The sequence below is a fragment of the Carcharhinus amblyrhynchos genome, unplaced genomic scaffold (genome assembly GCF_965287045.1).
Source record: "Carcharhinus amblyrhynchos unplaced genomic scaffold, sCarAmb.v2.hapA scaffold_67, whole genome shotgun sequence".
NCBI lineage: Eukaryota > Metazoa > Chordata > Chondrichthyes > Carcharhiniformes > Carcharhinidae > Carcharhinus > Carcharhinus amblyrhynchos.
The window spans coordinates 854,705-879,789 of NW_027649807.1; the positions used below are offsets into that span (position 1 = coordinate 854,705).

A 25,085-nucleotide genomic window follows, 5' to 3' on the forward strand; every position below is an offset into this window, starting at 1 on the left:
TGTCAGGTGTGTGTCAGAGTCTGTGTGTCAGAGTCTGTGTGTCAGTGTGTGTGTGTCAGTGTGTGTGTGTCAGTGTGTGTGTGTCAGTGTCTGTGTGTCAGTGTGTGTGTGTCAGTGTGTGTGTGTCAGTGTGTGTGTGTCAGTGTGTGTGTGTCAGAGTCTGTGTGTCAGTGTGTGTGTCAGTGTGTGTGTGTCAGAGTCTGTGTGTCAGTGTGTGTGTCAGTGTGTGTGTGTCAGTGTGTGTGTTCAGTGTGTGTGTGTCAGAGTCTGTGTGTCAGTGTGTGTGTGTCAGTGTGTGTGCATAGGTCAGAGTGTGTGTGTCAGTGTGTGTGTGTCAGTGTGTGTGTGTCAGTGTGTGTGTGTCAGAGTCTGTGTGTCAGTGTGTGTGTCAGTGTGTGTGTGTCAGTGTGTGTGTGTCAGTGTGTGTGTGTCAGAGTGTGTGTGTCAGTGTGTGTGTGTCAGTGTGTGTGTGTGCAGAGTCTGTGTGTCAGTGTGTGTGTGTCAGTGTGTGTGCATAGGTCAGAGTGTGTGTGTCAGTGTGTGTGTGTCAGTGTGTGTGTGTCAGTGTGTGTGTGTCAGAGTCTGTGTGTCAGTGTGTGTGTGTCAGTGTGTGTGCATAGGTCAGAGTGTGTGTGTCAGTGAGTGTGTGTCAGAGTCTGTGTGTCAGAGTCTGTGTGTCAGAGTCTGTGTGTCAGTGTGTGTGTGTCAGTGTGTGTGTGTCAGAGTCTGTGTGTCAGTGTGTGTGTGTCAGTGTGTGTGCATAGGTCAGAGTGTGTGTGTCAGTGTGTGTGTCAGTGAGTGTGTGTCAGAGTGTGTGTGTCAGAGTCTGTGTGTCAGTGTGTGTGTGTCAGTGTGTGTGTGTCAGAGTCTGTGTGTCAGTGTCTGTGTGTCAGTGTGTGTGTGTCAGTGTGTGTGTGTCAGAGTCTGTGTGTCAGTGTGTGTGTGTCAGTGTGTGTGCATAGGTCAGAGTGTGTGTGTCAGTGTGTGTGTGTCAGAGTCTGTGTGTCAGAGTCTGTGTGTCAGTGTGTGTGTCAGTGTGTGTGTGTCAGTGTGTGTCGATTTGTGTGTCAGTGTGTGTGTGTCAGTGTGTGTGCATAGGTCAGAGTGTGTGTGTCAGTGTGTGTGTGTCAGTGTGTGTGTGTCAGTGTGTGTGCATAGGTCAGAGTGTGTGTGTCAGTGTGTGTGTGTCAGTGTGTGTGTCAGTGTGTGTGTGTCAGTGTGTGTGTGTCAGAGTCTGTGTGTCAGTGTGTGTGTGTCAGTGTGTGTGCATAGGTCAGAGTGTGTGTGTCAGTGTGTGGTGTTCAGTGTGTGTGTCAGTGTGTGTGTGTCAGTGTGTGTGTGTCAGAGTCTGTGTGTCAGTGTGTGTGTGTCAGTGTGTGTGCATAGGTCAGAGTGTGTGTGTCAGTGTGTGTGTCAGTGTGTGTGTGTGTGCATTTGCACATTTCTTCCTGTGGGGATGTGTGGTTGGTGTGTATATCTGTGTAAGTTTCTCTGCATGACACTGTGTACATTTCAGAATGTATGTTTCAGACACCCCCCCAATACAGCCCAACACCCCAACCCCCCCACACTCACACTCCCCCCGACACTCACACTCCCCCCCGACACTCACACTCCCCCCCCGACACTCACACTCCCCCCCCACACTCACACTCCCCCCCCGACACTCACACTCCCTCCCGACACTCACACTCCCCCCCCCGACACTCACACTCCCCCCCCCCGACACTCACACTCCTCCCCACTACACTCACACTCCCCCCCCGACACTCACACTCCCCCCACTACACTCACACTCCCCCCCCGACACTCACACTCCCCCCCCCACACTCACACTCCCCCCCCGACACTCACACTCCCCCCCCCGACACTCACACTCCCCCCCCCGACACTCACACTCCCCCCCCCACACTCACACTCCCCCCCCCGACACTCACACTCCCCCCCACTACACTCACACTCCCCCCCCCGACACTCACACTCCCCCCCCCCACACTCACACTCCCCCCCCGACACTCACACTCCCCCCCCCGACACTCACACTCCCCCCCCCACACTCACACTCCCCCCCCGACACTCACACTCCCCCCCCCGACACTCACACTCCCCCCCACACTCACACTCCCCCCCCGACACTCACACTCCCCCCCATACACTCACACTCCCCCCCCCGACACTCACACTCCCCCCCCCACACTCACACTCCCCCCCGACACTCACACTCCCCCCCCGACACTCACACTCCCCCCCCGACACTCACACTCCCTCCCCCCCGACACTCACACTCCCTCCCCCCCGACACTCACACTCCCCCCCCCACACTCACACTCCCCCCCCGACACTCACACTCCCCCCCCCCGACACTCACACTCCCCCCCCCCGACACTCACACTCCCCCCCCCACACTCACACTCCCCCCCGACACTCACACTCCCCCCCCCGACACTCACACTCCCCCCCCGACACTCACACTCCCCCCCCCACACTCACACTCCCCCCCCGACACTCACACTCCCCCCCACTACACTCACACTCCCCCCCCGACACTCACACTCCCCCCCCCGACACTCACACTCCCCCCCCACACTCACACTCCCCCCCCGACACTCACACTCCCCCCCCACACTCACACTCCCCCCCCGACACTCACACTCCCCCCCACTACACTCACACTCCCCCCCCCGACACTCACACTCCCCCCCCGACACTCACACTCCCTCCCCCCACACTCACACTCCCCCCCGACACTCACACTCCCTCCCCCGACCCTCACACTCCCCCCCCCGACACTCACACTCCCCCCCCCGACCCTCACACTCCCCCCCCCGACACTCACACTCCCCCCCCCCACACTCACACTCCCCCCCGACACTCACACTCCCCCCCGACACTCACACTCCCCCCCCCGACACTCACACTCCCCCCCCCACACTCACACTCCCCCCCCGACACTCACACTCCCCCCCCGACGCTCACACTCCCCCCCCCGACACTCACACTCCCCCCCCGACACTCACACTCCCTCCCCACCGACACTCACACTCCCCCCCCCACACTCACACTCCCTCCCCCCCGACACTCACACTCCCCCCCCCGACACTCACACTCCCTCCCCGACACTCACACTCCCTCCCCCCCGACACTCACACTCCCCCCCGACACTCACACTCCCTCCCCCCCGACACTCACACTCCCCTGATTACCTGGTCCTGGTGATTCCCCCAGTGGTGGAACACTCTGTTGCTGCTTTCTTTACAAAGATGTAAGTGAAGATTGCAGTCAGCGTTAACAGTATTGAGACGATCACCACAACGGCAATGATCACCGCAGTCCAGTCTGTTGTATTTGGGGAGGAAGGAGATAGAAGAGGTGAAGATATCGCACACCCACTACCTTCCATCAAAGTTCAGGATTCAATGTTATTCAGTTCTGAAGCTGGTTTGTGTAACTCACACACAGGGTTTAACCCAGATGCCTCCAGCTGGGACAGCCAGCAATTTGTGAAGTTGTGCGTTGCCTCTAATTGATTTCACTGGTGCCCAGTTGCCGTGGGAACTGGACCAGCATTCTCGGAGGGGACACCGTGAACACCCCATAGATCTGTAAGAACCCACTGGCATCTCCCTAAAGTCCGACTGGTGGAGTACTGAGTCTGGAGCCTGACACGTCCTTGGATTTAACCTCCCCGAGTCTACCTGGGGGACATTGGAGTTTCCTCTCAATACCCCATCAGAGAGCTGCGAGGATGAGAAACGCTACACCGCATTTAACTATCGCCTGCCTGCTCCTCCTTCAGTGATGAGGGCCCAACTGCTAAACCTCACGACTCACTATCAGCTCCTTCACTGCACGCTGAACCCAGTTATCCTGTTCAAAATCCCACTGCCCAAAGATTCCAGCTGGTAACTCAGATCTATCAACATTGGAGGGGTACGTTTCTGAATGGAGGGCTGTGACAAGTGGTGTGATGTGGAGATGTGAGGGAATGCATTTTGGAAGCTCTAATACAGACAGAAAATACACAGTAAATGGCACAACACTTTAGAGTATTGATAGGCAGAGGGATCTGGGTGTACAGGTACACAGGTCACTGAAAGGGGCAATGCAGGTGGAGAAGGTAGTCAAGAAGGCACACGGCATGCTTGCCTTCATCGGCCGGGGCACTGAGTTTAAAAATTGGCAAGTCATGTTGCAGCTTTATAGAACCTTAGTTAGGTTGCACTTGGAACATAGTGTTCAATTCTGGTCACCACACTACCAGAAGGATGTGGAGGCTTTGGAGAGGGTACAGAAAAGATTTACCAGGATGTTGCCTGGTATGGAGGGCATTAGCTATGAGGAGAGGTTGGAGAAACTTGGTTTGTTCTCACTGGAGCGATGGAGGTTGAGGGGAAACCTGATAGAAATCTACAAGATTACGAGAGGCATGGACAGAGTGGATAGTCAGAAGCTTTTTCCCAGGGTGGAAGAGTTAATTACTGGGGGCACAGGTTTAAGGTGCGAGGGGCAAGGTTTAAAGGAGATGTACGAGGCAGATATTTTACACAGAGGGTGGTGGGTGCCTGGAACTCACTGCCGGGGGAGGGAGTGGAAGCGGATATGGTAGTGAGTTTTAAGGGGCGTCTGGACAAATCCATGAATAGGATGGGAATAGAGGGATATGGTCCCTGGAAGGGGAGGGGGTTTTAGTTCAATTGGGCAGCATGGTCAGTACAGGCTTGGAGGGGCCGAAGGGCCTGTTCCTGTGCTGGAATTTTCTTTGTTCTTATTTGCTATAATTACACACCCTGAACATGAGGAGAGGCTGAATAAACTGGGCTTGTACTCGTTAGAGTTTAGAAGAATGAGGGGAGATCTCATTGAGACGTATAAGATGATGAATGGGATGGATAGGATAGAGGTGGAGAGACTCTTCCTGCTCAGAAAGGACAGTAGGACTAGGGGGCACAGCCTCAAGATAAAGGGGGGGGCGGTTTAGAACGGAGTTGAGGAGGAACTTCTTCACTCAAAGGGTGGTGAATCTCTGGAATTCTCTGCCCGTTGAAGTGGTGGAGGCTGCCTCGCTAAATATTTTTAAGAAGCGGGTTGATGGGTTTTTGATAAGAGAGGGGATTAAGGGTTATGGGGAGAAAGCGGGAAAGTGGAACTGAGCTACGACAGATCAGCCATGATCTTATTGAATGGCGGGGCAGGCTCGAAGGGCTAGATGGCCTACTCCTGCTCCTATTTCTTATGTTCTTATGTTCTTAAATGTTTGAACATAGAACATAGAACATAGAACATTACAGCGCAGAACAGGCCCTTCGGCCCACGATGTTGCGCCGACCAGTTACAAAAACAATGACCCACTAGCCTATACCAATCCCTTTTCGTCCATAAACCTATCCAGAGATCTCTTAAACGCCCCCAAACTAGACGCATCTACAACTGCAGCAGGCAGGGCATTCCAATCCCTCACCACCCGCTGGGTAAAGAACCTACCCCTGACATCCGTCCTGTAGCTACCCCCCCTTAATTTAAAGTCATGCCCCCTCGTGCTAGCTTTCTCCATCCGAGGAAAAAGGCTATCACTATCCACCCTATCTAAACCTCTAATCATCTTATATGTTTCAATAAGATCCCCTCTTAGCCGCCTTCTTCCCAACGAAAACAACCCTAGATCCCTCAGTCTCTCCTCATAGGACCTCCCCACCATACCAGGCAACATCCTAGTAAACCTCCTCTGCACCCTCTCCAACGCCTCCACATCCTTCTTGTAATGCGGGGACCAGAACTGCACACAGTACTCCAAGTGCGGCCGCACTAGAGTAGTGTACAGTTGCAACATTACACTGCGACTCCTAAATTCAATCCCCCTACCAATAAACGCCAAGACACCGTACGCCTTCTTGACAACCTTATCTACTTGATTCCCAACTTTCAGGGATCTATGTACACACACACCTAGATCCCTCTGTTCATCCACACTATTCAAAGTCCTCCCGTTAGCCCTATACTCGACACATCTGTTGCTCCTACCAAAGTGAATTACCTCACACTTCTCCGCATTAAATTCCATCCTCCACCTCTCGGCCCAGCTCTGCAACCTATCTAAGTCTCCCTGCAGACTATGACACCCTTCCTCACAATCTACCACACCTCCAACTTTGGTGTCATCAGCAAATTTACTAATCCACCCAACTATACCCTCATCCAGATCATTAATAAAAATTACAAACAACAGTGGCCCCAAAACAGATCCCTGAGGCACACCACTCGTAACTGCACTCCATGATGAATATTTACCATCCACCACCACCCTCTGTCTCCTATCTGATAGCCAATTCCTGATCCAACTTCCTAGATTACCCACAATCCCATACATCTGCATTTTCTGCAGAAGCCTACCATGGTGAACCTTATCGAACGCCTTACTAAAATCCATGTATACCACGTCAACTGCCTTACCCTTTGGTCACCTTCTCAAAAAACTCAATAAGGTTAGTAAGGCACGACCTACCTGCTACAAAACCATGCTGACTATTTCTAATCAATTCATTACACTCCAAATAACTATAAATCCTATCCCTAATAATTTTTTCTAAGACCTTGCCCACAACAGAAGTAAGGCTCACCGGTCTATAATTCCCGGCAAAGTCTCTGTTCCCCTTCTTAAACAATGGGACAACATTCGCTATCCTCCAATCCTCCGGGACTACACCAGAGACCAATGACGACCTGAAGATCTGAGCCAGAGGCTCTGCAATCACCTCTCTAGCCTCCCAGAGAATCCTAGGGTAGATCCCATCCGGACCAGGGGACTTATCTATTTTCAGCCCCTCAAGAATTTCCAGCACATCCTCTTTATCAACCGTAATACTGTCTATTTTACACCCCTGCAACCCAATGTCCTCCTCAGCTATATTCATGTCCCCCTGCGTGAACACCGAAGAGAAATATTGGTTCAATACTTCTCCAATCTCTTCCGGTTCCACACACAACTTCCCCCTGCTGTCTGTAACTGGCCCTAATCTTGCCCTGACCAACCTTCTGTTCTTGACATACTTATAGAACGCCTTAGGATTCTCCTTAATCCTATCAGCCAAAGTCTTCTCATGTCCTCTTTTAGCCCTTCTCAACTCACTCTTCAACTCCCTCCTAGCCAATCTAAAGCTTTCTAGTGCACTATCTGAGCCCTCCAATCTCATCCGAACATAAGCCTCCTTTTTCTTTTTAACCATCGACTCAACTCTTTTAGTGCACCACGGTTCCCTAGTTCTACCAAATCCACCATGCCTGACAGGGACAAACCTATCAAGGACTCGCAGTAGCTGCTCCTTGAAAAAATTCCACATTTCAGATGTTCCCAGTCCCTGTAATCCCCTAATCCAATCCATACTTCCTAATTCACTCCTGATAGCCTCATAATCGCCCTTACCCCAGCTAAAATTGCTGACCCGAGGTTCACGCCTATCTCTTCCCATCACTAAGGTGAACGTAACCGAATTGTGGTCACTATCACCAAAATGCACACCAACTTCCAAGTCTAGCACCTGGTCTGGCTCATTTCCCAGCACCAAATCCAATATAGCCTCACCTCTAGTTGGCCTGTCTACATACTGAGACAAAAAACCTTCCTGCACGCTTTGTACAAACACTGACCCCTCTAGCGAGCTAGAACTATAGCAACTCCAATCAATATTCGTAAAGTTAAAGTCCCCCATAACAATTACCCTATTACTTTCACTCCTAACCAGGATTGTCTCCGCAATCCTTTCCTCAACCTCTCTAGAACTTTTAGGAGGTCTATAAAAGACTCCCAACAGGGTGACCTCTCCTCTCCTATTTCTAATCTCCGCCCATACTACCTCAACTGACAAGTCCTCATCAAACTTTCTCTCCGACACTGTGATACAGTCCTTGACTAGCAATGCTACCCCACCCCCCCTTCTACCTTCTTCTCTACTCCGACTAAAGCATTTGTACCCCGGAACCTGCAACATCCATTCCTGACCCTGCTCTATCCAAGTCTCAGAAATGGCCACAACATCAAAGTCCCAGGTACTGATCCACGCTGCAAGTTCATCCACTTTATTGCGAATACTCCTCGCATTAAAGTACACGCATTTCAAACCCTGCTCCGCCCCACCCCCACTATGCCGTGCCTTGCATTCCCCAACTATGCCCCCCTCACTATCACCCCCTTTCCTCACTATCCCTCCCCCCCTCCGAATCAGTTTAAACCTTCCTGCATCGCTTTTGCAAATTTACCCCCCAGGATATTGATTCCCCTCTGGTTCAGGTGTAGACCATCCCTCTTATAGAGGTCCCACCTTCCCCAGAATGAGCCCCAATTGCTCAAGTACCTGAACCCCTCCCTCCTGCACCATCCCCTCAGCCACGAGTTCAAACTTTCCCTCTCCCTATTCCTCTCTAATCTATCCCGTGGCACAGGCAAGAGTCCAGATATAACTACTCTTTCTGACTTCGCCTTGAGAGAAAACTGGGACAAGGGGCACCGTGGGACAATTTCACACAAGAAACACTTTGTGGATAACCATTGCATATTTAAGAAAGAACATCTGAGCAAAGAGAAACGGAATGTTAGACAGCAAAGAGATCTGAGGAAAAATACTGGACCAAAACTCACGCATTGTTGGACTGCTTTATAGAAACTAGAAGCAGGAGGAGGCCAATCAGCCCTTCGATCCTGCTCCACCACTTATCTTCATCATGGCTAATCATCGAATTCAATATCCTGATCCCTTCAGGCCCAAGAGCAAAATCCCATTTCTTCCTGAAATCACACAATGTTTTGGCCTCAACTTTCAGTGGGAATGAGTTCCACACATTCACCACCCTCGGGATGAAGAAATTTCTCCTCACCTCAGTCCTAAAATGTTTATCCCTTATCCTTAAACTCTGCCCCCTTGTTCTGGGCTCCCCCACCATCAGGAACATTCTTTCTCAATCTCCCCTGTCTAACCCTGTTATAAAATTCTAAGTTTCTGAGAGATCCCAGGCAGAATTCTCCCAAAAACCTCCAAGTGTTGGATTTACAGGAAAACTGGAGTAAATCATGCTGTTTATTTCAGTTCAGACTCAAATCTCTCACATTCTGTGCAATGCAGAGGTCACCAAGGTGAATATCATTAAAAGCTTGTGTGGGGGATGTGGCCTATTGCTGCCCGGGACGCTGAAACCAGCGGGACTCTGCACATCGCTGTGGCCCCAAACTGTCAACCTCCCGACTGCTGGCCAGCTCAATCATCGGCCAGTCCGGGACCCCCGCACGGCTGCCCCCCAACCCCGCCATGGCCCAATCACGCCCCCCACCAGACCATTCCCAGCACCCCATTCCAGAGTGCCCTGATCTCTAAGCCCCCCCTCCCCACCAATCCCCAGTGACGTTCTGCACCACCCTGCAGTGCAGACCCCCTGGGAGGCAGCCTCCCACCACGGCAGACACCGCCCCCCACCCCAGCCTGCCCCAATCGCTGGCCTCTCTCCTAGCGACCCTGCAGAGTGGCAGTAGGATGCCCCCACCCACTGATGGCCCTCTAAACCCTACCCCCCACCAGATGCCCTCATATGCCCCACTCCCTTGACACTGGCCCATGCCAGTGGGCAGTGACAAGGTGCCCCCAGAGCATGGGCACTTTGCCCCATGGGCAGTGCCAGGGGCCCAGGCTGGCACTGCCAGGGTCCCCATGCCCAGGGGGCACCACCCCCACAGCCACCAACCATCTGGGGGCCCTGATTGCCCCCCATTCACTCCAGTGAGGTCATCCCGTTAGTTTCCCGAAAGTGAGGACCGACTGTGAAGCTGCTGCAGTGAAATACTCTGGGAGGGCTGGAAGAGGTGATCGAGCCAGGGAATCCAGTCCTGGACCTGCTAATCACATTCAAATCAGATTGAAATGATATTAAAGTGCCATATTGGTCAACATTAAAGTGTTTGTATTGCAGTGGAGTGTGGTGACAGAGATTACTAGGCTTACCTATAACCCCCTATCTTACCAAGCTCCATGTACTTTTCTAAAAGTCTCTTAAAAGACCCTATTGAATGCCTCCACCACCGATGGCAGCCCATTCCACGCACCCCCCACTCAGGGGTAAGTGAAAAACTTACCCCTGACATCTCCTCTGTACCTACCTACATCTCCCAGCACCTTAAACCTGTGTCCTCTTTTGGCAGCCATTTCAGCCCTGGGAAATAGCCTCCGAGAATCCACCCTATCTATTCCTCTCAACATTTTATAAACCTCTATCAGGTCGCCTCTCAAACTTCACCTCTCCAGGGAGAAGAGTCCCAGCTCCCTCAACCTATCTTCATAAGGCATGCCTCCCAGTCCAGGCAACATCCTTGTAAATCTCCTCTGCACCCTCTCAATAGCTTCCACATCCTTCCTGTAGTGAGGCGACCAGAACTGCGCACAGTACTCCAAGTGGGGTCTGACAAGGGTCTTATAAAGTTGCAGCATTACCTCCCAACTCCTAAACTCAATCCCTCGATAGACGAAGGCCAGTACACCATACGCCTTTTAGACCACCGTAGATGGTCTTTTTGTTCAGCATGGAGCAGTTTGGGCTGAAGGGCCTGTCTGTGTGCTGTAGACCCCATGATTCAGTGAAGGACAGAAGGGTAGAGACAGAAAGTGGAAAGCAGAGGAAACAAGGCTCGCAGCAAATTGGGCCATAGTACAAAAACTGTGTGAAAATGTTCCAAAGACAGTGTAACAGTGCTGTATCTGTGTGTACAGAGTATTCACTGTCAGATAGAAATATTAACAAAGTAATACAGGCGGCTAGGATATGATTCTGATTATTGAGCTGTGACTGCAGGGTAACCAAGACTGGGAAGTGAAATTTAAAGGCTGTTAGATATTTCAAAAAGGACGGACAAAAAGGAAAGAGATTGGCTGGTGTTGTCGTTAAGGGTGACATTGACAGAGAGAGAGAATATTGGATCAGAAATCTAGTTGTCAAATCCATCTGTGTGGAGTGAAGATGCAGCAAGACGTGGGGAAAATTAGTGAGAGTTATCAGTGGTCCTCCAGAGAGCTGTGTTAAACTGGGGATTACATTAAACAGGAAATCTCAGCTACATGTAATAAGTATTCCACTGTAATCGTGGGAAACTTCAATCTAGGAATAGATTAAAGATTCATTTACACATTGTTTGGGAAAATCAACTGAGCAACAAGAATCCCACAGGTGACTTCCTGGAGTGAATTCCTCACAACAACTGAGTCTCAGTGGTTGATACAAATTCCGCCCAAACCCATTGGGATCGGGCATTACAAACCACCTCCAGTTACTTCCACATTCTTAAATTGAAAGATTTATTGTGAGTGGTTTCTGACCTGGAGATACTTGGGTGCTTTGTTGGAACTCTGTTACGATACTTCGCCGTGTCCTGGGTGAAGTGGCTGTGGAAAAGAAATTAAACAGGAATCGTCAATGAATGGGATGTCCGATGTTCCCACATTGGGACGGTGGCAGTTCGCAAAGCAGGCTGTGTATGGTGTTAATTATCCCTCAGCACAATCACTTTCCACAGAACATCCACAGAATGTTCCACAGGATAGATAAATTTCCACAGAACGGATAAACCTCTCCACGAGATAGATAAATTTCCACAGAACGGATAAACCTCTCCAAAAGATAGATAAATTTCCACAGAACGGATAAACCTCTCCACGAGATAGATAAATTTCCACAGAATGGATAAACCTCTCCAAAAGATAGATAAATTTTCACAGAACGGATAAACCTCTCCACGAGATAGATAAATTTCCACAGAACGGATAAACCTCTCCAAAAGATAGATAAATTTCCACAGAACGGATAAACCTCTCCACGAGATAGATAAATTTTCACAGAACGGATAAACCTCTCCACGAGATAGATAAATTTTCACAGAACGGATAAACCTCTCCACGAGATAGATAAATTTCCACAGAACGGATAAACCTCTCCAAAAGATAGATAAATTTTCACAGAACAGATAAACCTCTCCACGAGATAGATAAATTTCCACAGAACGGATAAACCTCTCCACGAGATAGATAAATTTCCACAGAACGGATAAACCTCTCCAAAAGATAGATAAATTTTCACAGAACAGATAAACCTCTCCACGAGATAGATAAATTTCCACAGAACGGATAAACCTCTCCACGAGATAGATAAATTTCCACAGAACGGATAAACCTCTCCAAAAGATAGATAAATTTCCACAGAACGGATAAACCTCTCCACGAGATAGATAAATTTCCACAGAACGGATAAACCTCTCCACGAGATAGATAAATTTCCACAGAACGGTAAACCTCTCCACGAGATAGATAAATTTTCACAGAACAGATAAACCTCTCCAAAAGATAGATAAATTTCCACAGAACGGATAAACCTCTCCAAAAGATAGATAAATTTCCACAGAACGGATAAACCTCTCCAAAAGATAGATAAATTTCCACAGAACGGATAAACCTCTCCACGAGATAGATAAATTTCCACAGAACGGATAAACCTCTCCACGAGATAGATAAATTTCCACAGAACGGATAAACCTCTCCACGAGATAGATAAATTTCCACAGAACGGATAAACCTCTCCAAAAGATAGATAAATTTTCACAGAACGGATAAACCTCTCCACGAGATAGATAAATTTTCACAGAACGGATAAACCTCTCCACGAGATAGATAAATTTTCACAGAACAGATAAACCTCTCCAAAAGATAGATAAATTTCCACAGAACGGATAAACCTCTCCAAAAGATAGATAAATTTCCACAGAACGGATAAACCTCTCCAAAAGATAGATAAATTTCCACAGAACGGATAAACCTCTCCACGAGATAGATAAATTTCCACAGAACGGATAAACCTCTCCACGAGATAGATAAATTTTCACAGAACAGATAAACCTCTCCAAAAGATAGATAAATTTTCACAGAACGGATAAACCTCTCCACGAGATAGATAAATTTCCACAGAACGGATAAACCTCTCCAAAAGATAGATAAATTTCCACAGAACGGATAAACCTCTCCAAAAGATAGATAAATTTTCACAGAACGGATAAACCTCTCCACGAGATAGATAAATTTTCACAGAACGGATAAACCTCTCCAAAAGATAGATAAATTTTCACAGAACAGATAAACCTCTCCAAAAGATAGATAAATTTCCACAGAACAGATAAACCTCTCCAAAAGATAGATAAATTTCCACAGAACGGATAAACCTCTCCAAAAGATAGATAAATTTCCACAGAACGGATAAACCTCTCCACAGGATAGATAAATTTTCACAGAACGGATAAACCTCTCCAAAAGATAGATAAATTTCCACAGAACGGATAAACCTCTCCAAAAGATAGATAAATTTTCACAGAACGGATAAACCTCTCCACGAGATAGATAAATTTTCACAGAACGGATAAACCTCTCCAAAAGATAGATAAATTTCCACAGAACGGATAAACCTCTCCACGAGATAGATAAATTTCCACAGAACGGATAAACCTCTCCAAAAGATAGATAAATTTTCACAGAACGGATAAACCTCTCCACGAGATAGATAAATTTTCACAGAACGGATAAACCTCTCCACGAGATAGATAAATTTTCACAGAACGGATAAACCTCTCCACGAGATAGATAAATTTTCACAGAACGGATAAACCTCTCCAAAAGATAGATAAATTTCCACAGAACGGATAAACCTCTCCACGAGATAGATAAATTTTCACAGAACGGATAAACCTCTCCACGAGATAGATAAATTTCCACAGAACGGATAAACCTCTCCACGAGATAGATAAATTTCCACAGAACGGATAAACCTCTCCACGAGATAGATAAATTTCCACAGAACGGATAAACCTCTCCAAAAGATAGATAAATTTCCACAGAACGGATAAACCTCTCCACGAGATAGATAAATTTCCACAGAACGGATAAACCTCTCCAAAAGATAGATAAATTTTCACAGAACGGATAAACCTCTCCACGAGATAGATAAATTTTCACAGAACGGATAAACCTCTCCACGAGATAGATAAATTTCCACAGAACGGATAAACCTCTCCACGAGATAGATAAATTTCCACAGAACGGATAAACCTCTCCAAAAGATAGATAAATTTCCACAGAACGGATAAACCTCTCCAAAAGATAGATAAATTTTCACAGAACGGATAAACCTCTCCACGAGATAGATAAATTTCCACAGAATGGATAAACCTCTCCAAAAGATAGATAAATTTTCACAGAACGGATAAACCTCTCCAAAAGATAGATAAATTTCCACAGAACGGATAAACCTCTCCAAAAGATAGATAAATTTTCACAGAACGGATAAACCTCTCCACGAGATAGATAAATTTCCACAGAACGGATAAACCTCTCCAAAAGATAGATAAATTTCCACAGAACGGATAAACCTCTCCAAAAGATAGATAAATTTTCACAGAACGGATAAACCTCTCCACGAGATAGATAAATTTCCACAGAATGGATAAACCTCTCCAAAAGATAGATAAATTTTCACAGAACGGATAAACCTCTCCAAAAGATAGATAAATTTCCACAGAATGGATAAACCTCTCCAAAAGATAGATAAATTTTCACAGAACGGATAAACCTCTCCAAAAGATAGATAAATTTCCACAGAACGGATAAACCTCTCCAAAAGATAGATAAATTTCCACAGAACGGATAAACCTCTCCAAAAGATAGATAAATTTTCACAGAACAGATACATTTTTGAACAGTAAAGGAATTAAGGGTTATGGTGAGCGGGCGGGTAAGTGGAGCTGAGTCCACAAAAAGATCAGCCATGATCTTATTGAATGGTGGGGCAGGCTGGAGGGGCTAGATTGCCCACTCCTGCTCCTAGTTCTTATTTTCTTGCGTTCTTATCCACAGTCAGTTGGTGCAAATCCCTCGGCCCGCTGTCCCAGTCACCTTCCATTGGAGCAGACAGAGGCTGCATCAAAGGCCCCTCCATGGCCATGCCTTCAGGTATCTGGAGCCAAAACGATACAATTCCCTTCCCAAGCCTCCTGCTTCTTTCACTGTCTGTCCTCCTTGGCAGTGTGGAACTCATTCAGAACAACTAGAATCAGTGTGTGAGCCGGGGCAGTTTACAATGGTGCAGATACTGAAGCAGACTGTGTTTCTGTGCAGTTAGACCTGGACAATATCCAAGCTTGGGCTGTAACTGGCTCACAACATTCGCACCACACCAGTTCCAGGCAATGTCCATCCCCAACAACACAGAATCTAACCATCACCCCTTGACATTCAATGGCATCACCATCACTGAATCTCCCACTATCAACATCCTGGGGGTTACCATTGACCAGAAACTGAACTGGACCCAGCCATATCAATACTGTGGCTTCAGGTACAGGCCAGAGGCTGGGATCCTGTGGAAAGTAACTCATCATCTGACTCCCCCGAAACCAGTCCACCATCGACAAGGCACAAGTCATTAGTGAAATGGAATATTCTTCACTTGCCTTGATGTGTGCAGCTCTAACAACACTGACACCATCCAGGACAAGGCAGCCTGCTTGATTGCTACCCCTTCCAAAAATATCCACTCCCTCCATCACTGACGAACAGTGGCAACAGTGCGTACCATTTATAAGGTAAGGTGGCACCGTGGCACAGTGGTTAGCGCTGCTGCCTCGCAGCGCCAGGAATCTGAGTTCGATTCCCAGATTGGGTCACTGTCTGTGTGGAGTCTGCACATTTCCCTTGTGTCAGCGTGGGTTTCCTCCGGGTGCTCCGGTTTTCTCCCACTATCTGAAAGATGTGTGGGTGAGGTGGACTGGCCATGCTAAATTGCCCCTTAGTGTCAGAGGAATAGCCAGTGTAAATACATGGGGTTACACGGATAGTGCCGAGACGGGATTGTGGTGGGTGCAGACTCGATTGGCCGAAAGTCTCCTTCTGCACTGTAGGGATTCTGTGGATGCTGTGGAAAACGCACTGCAGGAACTCAACAAGGTTCCCAAGGCAGCACCTTCCAAACACATGACCATGAACATCGAGAAGGACAAGGGCCGCAGATACCAGGGAACAGGACCATCTGGGAGAAAGCTTCCAAATCACTCACCATCCTGACTTGGAAATACATCACCGTTCCTTCACTGTCACTGGGTCAAAATCCTGGAATCCCCTCCCGAACAGCATCGGGTACTGTGACGTACATACGTGATGTATCAGGGACTGTAATGGTTCAAGATAGCAGCTGACTACAACCTGCTGGCAGTGTTATTGCTCCTGACACTAAGGGGAAATTTTAGCATGGCCAGTCAGCCGAACCCACACATCCTCAGATTGTGGAAGGAAACCCACGCAGACACTGGGAGAATGTGCAAACTTTACAAACAGTAATCCAAGGCAGGAATTGAATGAGAGTCCTTGGCGCTATGAGACAGCAGGACCAAGAACTGTGTCACCGCACTGCCCTGGGTCCTTGACACTGTGAGACAGCAGTGCTAATCACTGTGTCACCGTGCTGCCCTGGGTCCCTGGCACTGTGAGACAGCAGTGTGAATCACTGTGTCACCGTGCTGCCCCGGGTCCCTGGCACTGTGAGACAGCAGTGTGAATCACTGTGTCACCGTGCTGCCCCGGGTCCCTGGCACTGTGAGACAGCACTGCTAATCACTGTGTCAACGTGCTGCCACGGGTCCCTGGCACTGTGAGACAGCAGTGCTAACCACTGTGTCACCGTGCTGCCCCGGGTCCCTGGCACTGTGAGACAGCAGTGTGAATCACTGTGTCACCGTGCTGCCCCGGGTCCCTGGCACTGTGAGACAGCAGTGCTAATCACTGTGTCACCGTGCTGCCCCGGGTCCCTGGCACTGTGAGACAGCAGTGTGAATCACTGTGTCACCGTGCTGCCCCGGGTCCCTGGCACTGTGAGACAGCAGTGCTAATCACTGTGTCACCGTGCTGCCCCGGGTCCCTGGCACTGTGAGACAGCAGTGCTAATCACTGTGTCACCGTGCTGCCCCGGGTCCCTGGCACTGTGAGACAGCAGTGTGAATCACTGTGTCACCGTGCTGCCCCGGGTCCCTGGCACTGTGAGACAGCAGTGTGAATCACTGTGTCACCGTGCTGCCCCGGATCCCTGGCACTGTGAGACAGCAGTGCTAATCACTGTGTCACCGTGCTGCCCCGGGTCCCTGGCACTGTGAGACAGCAGTGTGAATCACTGTGTCACCGTGCTGCCCCGGGTCCCTGGCACTGTGAGACAGCAGTGTGAATCACTGTGTCACCGTGCTGTCCCGGGTCCCTGGCACTGTGAGACAGCAGTGCTAATCACTGTGTCACCGTGCTGCACCGGGTCCCTGGCATTGTGAGACAGCAGTGTGAATCACTGTGTCACCGTGCTGCCCCGGGTCCCTGGCACTGTGAGACAGCAGTGTGAATCACTGTGTCACCGTGCTACCCCGGGTCCCTGGCACTGTGAGACAGCAGTGCTAATCACTGTGTCACCGTGCTGCCGTGGGTCCTTGACACTGTGAGACAGCAGTGTGAATCACTGTGTCACCGTGCTGCACCGGGTCCCTGGCACTGTGAGACAGCAGTGTGAATCACTGTGTCACCGTGCTGCCCCGGGTCCCTGGTGCTGTGAGACAGCAGTGCTAATCACTGTGTCACCGTGCTGTCCCGGGTCCCTGGCACTGTGAGACAGCAGTGCTAATCACTGTGTCACCGTGCTGCACCGGGTCCCTGGCATTGTGAGACAGCAGGGTGAATCACTGTGTCACCGTGCTGCCCCGGGTCCCTGTCACTGTGAGACAGCAGTGTGAATCACTGTGTCACCGTGCTGCCCCGGGTCCCTGGCACTGTGAGACAGCAGTGCTAATCACTGTGTCACCGTGCTGCCCCGGGTCCCTGGCACTGTGAGACAGCAGTGCTAATCACTGTGTCACCGTGCTGCCCGGGTCCCTGGTGCTGTGAAACAGCAGTGCTAATCACTGTGTCACCGTGCTGCCCCGGGTCCCTGGCACTGTGAGACAGCAGTGCTAATCACTGTGTCACCGTGCTGCCCCGGGTCCCTGGCGCTGTGAGACAGCAGTGTGAATCACTGTGTCACCGTGCTGCCCCGGGTCCCTGGCACTGTGAGACAGCAGTGCTAATCACTGTGTCACCGTGCTGCCCCGGGTCCCTGGTGCTGTGAAACAGCAGTGCTAATCACTGTGTCACCGTGCTGCCCCGGGTCCCTGGCACTGTGAGACAGCAGTGCTAATCACTGTGTCACCGTGCTGCCCCGGGTCCCTGGCACTGTGAAACAGCAGTGCTAATCACTGTGTCACCGTGCTGCCCCGGGTCCCTGGCACTGTGAGACAGCAGTGTGAATCACTGTGTCACCGTGCTGCCCCGGGTCCCTGGCACTGTGAGACAGCAGTGTGAATCACTGTGTCACCGTGCTGCCCCGGGTCCCTGGCACTGTGAGACAGCAGTGCTAATCACTGTGTCACCGTGCTGCCCCGGGTCCCTGGCACTGTGAGACAGCAGTGCTAATCACTGTGTCACCGTGCTGCCCCGGGTCCCTGGTGCTGTGAAACAGCAGTGCTAATCACTGTGTCACCGTGCTGTCCCGGGTCCCTGGCACTGTGAGACAGCAGTGTGAATCACTGTGTCACCGTGCTGCCCCGGGTCCCTGGCACTGTGAGACAGCAGTGCTAATCACTGTGTCACAGTGCTGCCCCGGGTCCCTGGCACTGTGAGACAGCAGTGTGAATCACTGTGTCACCGTGCTGCCCCGGGTCCCTGGCACTGTGAGACAGCAGTGCTAATCACTGTGTCACCGTGCTGCCCCGGGTTCCTGGCACTGTGAGACAGCAGTGCTAATCACTGTGTCACCGTGCTGCCCCGGGTCCCTGGCACTGTGAGACAGCAGTGCTAATCACTGTGTCACCGTGCTGCCCCGGGTCCCTGGCACTGTGAGACAGCAGTGCTAATCACTGTGTCACCGTGCTGCCCCGGGTCCCTGGCACTGTGAGACAGCAGTGCTAATCACTGTGTCACCGTGCTGCCCTGGGTCCCTGACGCTGTGAGACAGCAGTGCTAACCACTGTGTCACCGTGCTGCCCCGGGTCCCTGGCACTGTGAGACAGCAGTGCTAACCACTGTGTCACCGTGCTGCCCCGGATCCCTGGCACTGTGAGACAGCAGTGCTAACCACTGTGTCACGGTGCTGCCCCGGGTCCCTGGCACTGTGAGACAGCAGTGCTAACCACTGTGTCACCGTGCTCACCCAGGTCCCTGGCACTGTGAGACAGCAGTGTGAATCACTGTGTCACCGTGCTGCCCCGGGTCCCTGGCGCTGTGAGACAGCAGTGCTAATCACTGTGTCACCGTGCTGCCCCGGGTCCCTGGCACTGTGAGACAGCAGTGCTAACCACTGTGTCACCGTGCGGCCCTGGGTGCCTGGCACTGTGAGGGAGAGCTGGATAAGAGCACAGTGAATACAGAAAGAGAGCTGGATAAGAGCAGCACAGTAAATACAGAATGGGAGCTGGATAAGAGCACAGTAAATACAGAATGGGAGCTGGATAAGAGCAGCACAGTAAATACAGAATGGGAGCTGGATAAGAGCACAGTAAATACAGAATGGGAGCTGGATAAGAGCAGCACAGTAAATACAGAATGGGAGCTGGATAAGAGCACAGTAAATACAGAATGGGAGCTGGATAAGAGCAGCACAGTAAATACAGAATGGGAGCTGGATAAGAGCACAGTAAATACAGAATGGGAGCTGGATAAGAGCAGCACAGTAAATACAGAATGAGAGCTGGATAAGAGCACAGTAAATACAGAATGGGAGCTGGATAAGAGCACAGTAAATACAGAATGGGAGCTGGATAAGAGCACAGTAAATACAGAATGGGAGCTGGATAAGAGCACACTAAATACAGAATGGGAGCTGGATAAGAGCACAGTAAAGACAGAATGAGAGCTGGATTAGAGCACAGTAAATACAGAATGGGAGCTGGATAAGAGCAGCACAGTAAATACAGAATGAGAGCTGGATAAGAGCACAGTAAATACAGAATGGGAGCTGGATAAGAGCACAGTAAATACAGAATGGGAGCTGGATAAGAGCACAGTAAATACAGAATGGGAGCTGGATAAGAGCACAGTAAAGACAGAATGAGAGCTGGATTAGAGCACAGTAAATACAGAATGAGAGCTGGATAAGAGCACAGTAAATACAGAATGGGAGCTGGATAAGAGCAGCACAGTAAATACAGAATGAGAGCTGGATAAGAGCACAGTAAATACAGAATGGGAGCTGGATAAGAGCACAGTAAATACAGAATGGGAGCTGGATAAGAGCACAGTAAATACAGAATGGGAGCTGGATAAGAGCACAGTAAAGACAGAATGAGAGCTGGATTAGAGCACAGTAAATACAGAATGAGAGCTGGATAAGAGCACAGTAAATACAGAATGGGAGCTGGATAAGAGCAGCACAGTAAATACAGAATGAGAGCTGGATAAGAGCACAGTAAATACAGAATGGGAGCTGGATAAGAGCACAGTAAATACAGAATGGGAGCTGGATAAGAGCACAGTAAATACAGAATGGGAGCTGGATAAGAGCACACTAAATACAGAATGAGAGCTGGATAAGATCACAGTAAATACAGAATGGGAGCTGGATAAGAGCACAGTAAATACAGAATGGGAGCTGGATAAGAGCAGCACAGTAAATACAGAATGAGAGCTGGATAAGAGCACAGTAAATACAGAATGGGAGCTGGATAAGAGCACAGTAAATACAGAATGGGAGCTGGATAAGAGCACAGTAAATACAGAATGGGAGCTGGATAAGAGCACACTAAATACAGAATGAGAGCTGGATAAGAGCAGCACAGCAAATAGAGAATGGGAGCTGGATAAGAGCAGCACAGCAAATAGAGAATGGGAGCTGCATAAGAGCACAGTAAAACAGAATGAGAGCTGGATTAGAGCACAGTAAATACAGAATGGGAGCTGGATAAGAGCACAGTAAATACAGAATGGGAGCTGGATAAGAGCACAGTAAATACTGAATGGGAGCTGGATAAGAGCACAGTAAAACAGAATGAGAGCTGGATTAGAGCACAGTAAATACAGAATGAGAGCTGGATAAGAGCACCACAGTAAATACAGAATGGGAGCCTTATAAGAGCACAGTTAATACAGAATTGGAGCTGGATAAGAGCACAGTAAATACAGAATGAGAGCTGAATAAGAGCACCGTAAATACAGAATGAGAGCTAGATAACAGCAGCACAGTAAAAACAGAATGAGAGCTGGATAAGAGCACAGTAAATACAGAATGGGAGCTGGATAAGAGCACAGTAAATACAGAATGAGAGCTGGATAAGAGCACAGTAAAAACAGAATGAGAGCTGGATAAGAGCACAGTAAATGCAGAATGGAACTGGATAAGAGCACAGTAAATACAGAATGGGAGCTGGATAAGAGCACAGTAAATACAGAATGGGAGCTGGATAAGAGCACAGTAAATGCAGAATGGAACTGGATAAGAGCACAGTAAATACAGAATGGGAGCTGGATTAGAGCACAGTAAATACAGAATGAGAGCTGAATAAGAGCACAGTAAATACAGAATGAGAGCTGGATAAGAGCACAGTAAATACAGAATGAGAGCTGGATAAGAGCAGCACAGTAAAAACAGAATGAGAGCTGGATAAGAGCACAGTAAATACAGAATGAGAGCTGGATAAGAGCAGCACAGTAAATACAGAATGGGAGCAGGATAAGAGCACAGTAAATACAGAATGAGAGCTGGATAAGAGCACAGTAAATACAGAATGGGAGCTGGATAAGAGCAGCACAGTACATGCAGAATGGGAGCTGGATAATAGCACAGTAAATACAGATTGGGACCTGGATAAGAGCACAGTAAATACAGAATGAGAGCTGGATAAGAGCACAGTAAATACAGAATGAGAGCTGGATAAGTGCACAGTAAATACAGAATGTGAGCTGGGTAAGAGCAGCACAGTACATACTGAATGGGAGCTGGATAAGAGCACAGTAAATACAGATTGGGAGCTGGATAAGAGCACAGTAAATACAGAATGAGAGCTGGATAAGAGCACAGTAAATACAGAATGGGAGCTGGATAAGAGCACAATAAATACAGAATGAGAGCTGGATAAGAGCAGCACAGTAAAAACAGAATGAGAGCTGGATAAGAGCAGCACAGTAAATACAGAATGGGAGCTGGATAAGAGCACAGTAAATACAGAATGAGAGCTGGATAAGAGCAACACAGTAAATACAGAATGGGAGCTGCATAAGAGCACAGTAAAACGGAATGAGAGCTGGATAAGAGCAGCACAGTAAATACAGAATTGGAGCTGGATAAGAGCACAGTAAATACTGAATGGGAGCTGGATAAGAGCACCACAGTAAATACAGGATGGGAGCTTTATAAGAGCACAGTTAATACAGAATTGGAGCTGGATAAGAGCACAGTAAATACAGAATGAGAGCTGGATTAGAGCACAGTAAATACAGAATGGGAGCAGGTTTAGAGCACAGTAAATACAGAATGGGAGCTGGATAAGAGCACAGTAAATACAGAATGGGAGCTGGATTAGAGCACAGTAAATACAGAATGGGAGCTGGATAAGAGCACAGAAAATACAGAATGGGAGCTGGAGAAGAGCACAGTAAATACAGAATGAGAGCTGGATAAGAGCAGCACAGTAAATAGAGAATGGGAGCTGGATAAGAGCACAGTCAATACAGAATGAGAGCTGGATAAGAGCACAGTAAATAGAGAATGGGAGCTGGATAAGAGCACAGTCAATACAGAATGAGAGCTGGATAAGAGCACAGTCAATACAGAATGAGAGCTGGATAAGAGCACAGTAAATACAGAATGAGAGCTGGATAAGAGCAGCACAGTAAATAGAGAATGGGAGCTGGATAAGAGCACAGTAAATACAGAATGGGAGCTGGATAAGAGCACAGTAAATAAAGAATGGGAGCTGGATTAGAGCACAGTAAATACAGAATGGGAGCTGGATAAGAGCACAGTAAATACAGAATGAGAGCTGGATAAGAGCAGCACAGTAAATACAGAATGGGAGCTGGATAAGAGCACAGTCAATACAGAATGCGAGCTGGATAAGAACACAGTAAATACAGAATGAGAGCTGGATTAGAGCACAGTAAATACAAAATGGGAGCTGGATAAGAGCACAGTAAATACAGAATGAGAGCTGGATAAGAGCAGCACAGTAAATACAGAATGGGAGCTGGATAAGAGCACAGTAAATACAGAATGGGAGCTGGATAAGAGCACAGTAAATACAGAATGAGAGCTGGATAAGAGCAGCACAGTAAATACAGAATGGGAGCTGGATAAGAGCACAGTAAATACAGAATGGGAGCTGGATAAGAGCGGTACAGTAAATACAGAATGAGAGCTGGATAAGAGCACAGTAAATACAGAATGGGAGCTGGATAAGAGCACAGTAAATACAGAATGGGAGCTGGATAAGAGCACAGTAAATACAGAATGGGAGCTGGATAAGAGCACAGTAAATACAGAATGGGAGATGGATAAGAGCAGCACAGTAAATACAAAATGGGAGCTGGATAAGAGCACAGTAAATACAGAATGGGAGCTGGATAAGAGCACAGTAAATACAGAATGGGAGCTGGATAAGAGCACAGTAAATACAGAATGGGAGGTGGATAAGAGCGGCAGAGTAAATACAGAATGGGAGCTGGATAAGAGCACAGTAAATACAGAATGGGAGCTGGATACGAGCACAGTAAATACAGAATGAGAGCTGGATAAGAGCACAGTAAATACAGAATGGGAGCTGGATAAGAGCACAGTAAATACAGAATGGGAGCTGGATAAGAGCACAGTAAATACAGAATGGGAGCTGGATAAGAGCAGCACAGTAAATACAGAATGGGAGCTGGATAAGAGCACAGTAAATACAGAATGGGAGCTGGATAAGAGCACAGTAAATACAGAATGGGAGCTGGATAAGAGCACAGTAAATACAGAATGAGAGCTGGATAAGAGCACAGTAAATACAGAATGGGAGCTGGATAAGAGCACAGTAAATAAAGAATGGGAGCTGGATAAGAGCACAGTAAATACAGAATGGGAGCTGGATAAGAGCACAGTAAATACAGAATGGGAGCTGGATAAGAGCACAGTAAATAAAGAATGGGAGCTGGATAAGAGCACAGTAAATACAGAATGGGAGCTGGATAAGAGCACAGTAAATACAGAATGGGAGCTGGATAAGAGCACAGTAAATACAGAATGAGAGCTGGATAAGAGCACAGTAAATAAAGAATGGGAGCTGGATAAGAGCACAGTAAATACAGAATGGGAGCTGGATAAGAGCACAGTAAATACAGAATGGGAGCTGGATAAGAGCACAGTAAATACAGAATGGGAGCTGGATAAGAGCACAGTAAATACAGAATGGGAGCTGGATAAGAGCACAGTAAATACAGAATGGGAGCTGGATAAGAGCAGCATAGTAAATACAAAATGGGAGCTGGATAAGAGCACGTTAAATACAGAATGGGAGCTGGATAAGAGCACAGTAAATACAGAATGGGAGCTGGATAAGAGCAGCACAGTAAATACAGAATGGGAGCTGGATAAGAGCACAGTAAATACAGAATGGGAGGTGGATAAGAGCGGCAGAGTAAATACAGAATGGGAGCTGGACAAGAGCACAGTAAATACAGAATGAGAGCTGGACAAGGGCACACTAAATACAGAATGAGAGCTGGACAAGAGCACAGTAAATACAAAATGAGAGCTGGATAAGAGCAGCACAGTAAATACAGAATGAGAGCTGGACAAGAGCACAGTAAATACAGAATGGGAGCTGGATAAGAGCACAGTAAATACAGAATGAGAGCTGGATAAGAGCACAGTAAATACAGAATGGGAGCTGGATAAGAGCACAGTAAATACAGAATGGGAGCTGGATAAGAGCACAGTAAATACAGAATGAGAGCTGGATAAGAGCACAGTAAATACAGAATGGGAGCTGGATA

At 48.4% G+C, this 25,085-nt stretch overlaps 1 protein-coding gene and 1 long non-coding RNA gene across 2 annotated transcripts in view; both read right to left on the reverse strand.

Annotated features, from left to right (window-relative positions):
- The window catches only part of LOC145337725 (uncharacterized), a 14,651-nt gene extending 11,318 nt beyond the window's left edge, over positions 1-3,333 (reverse strand). Inside the window, exon 1 of the long non-coding RNA XR_013885387.1 lies at positions 3,204-3,333. This is a non-coding gene — a long non-coding RNA (uncharacterized LOC145337725). The remainder of the gene's footprint in view (positions 1-3,203) is intronic.
- A 6,431-nt stretch (positions 3,334-9,764) lies between these two features.
- LOC145337727 (disintegrin and metalloproteinase domain-containing protein 12-like) overlaps positions 9,765-25,085 on the reverse strand; it is a gene marked incomplete at its 5' end in the record, with an annotated part of 178,071 nt that continues 162,750 nt past the window's right edge. The window contains one exon of the mRNA XM_080182566.1: positions 9,765-9,871. Within this exon, the coding sequence (XP_080038692.1) occupies positions 9,765-9,871 (107 nt within the window). The remainder of the gene's footprint in view (positions 9,872-25,085) is intronic.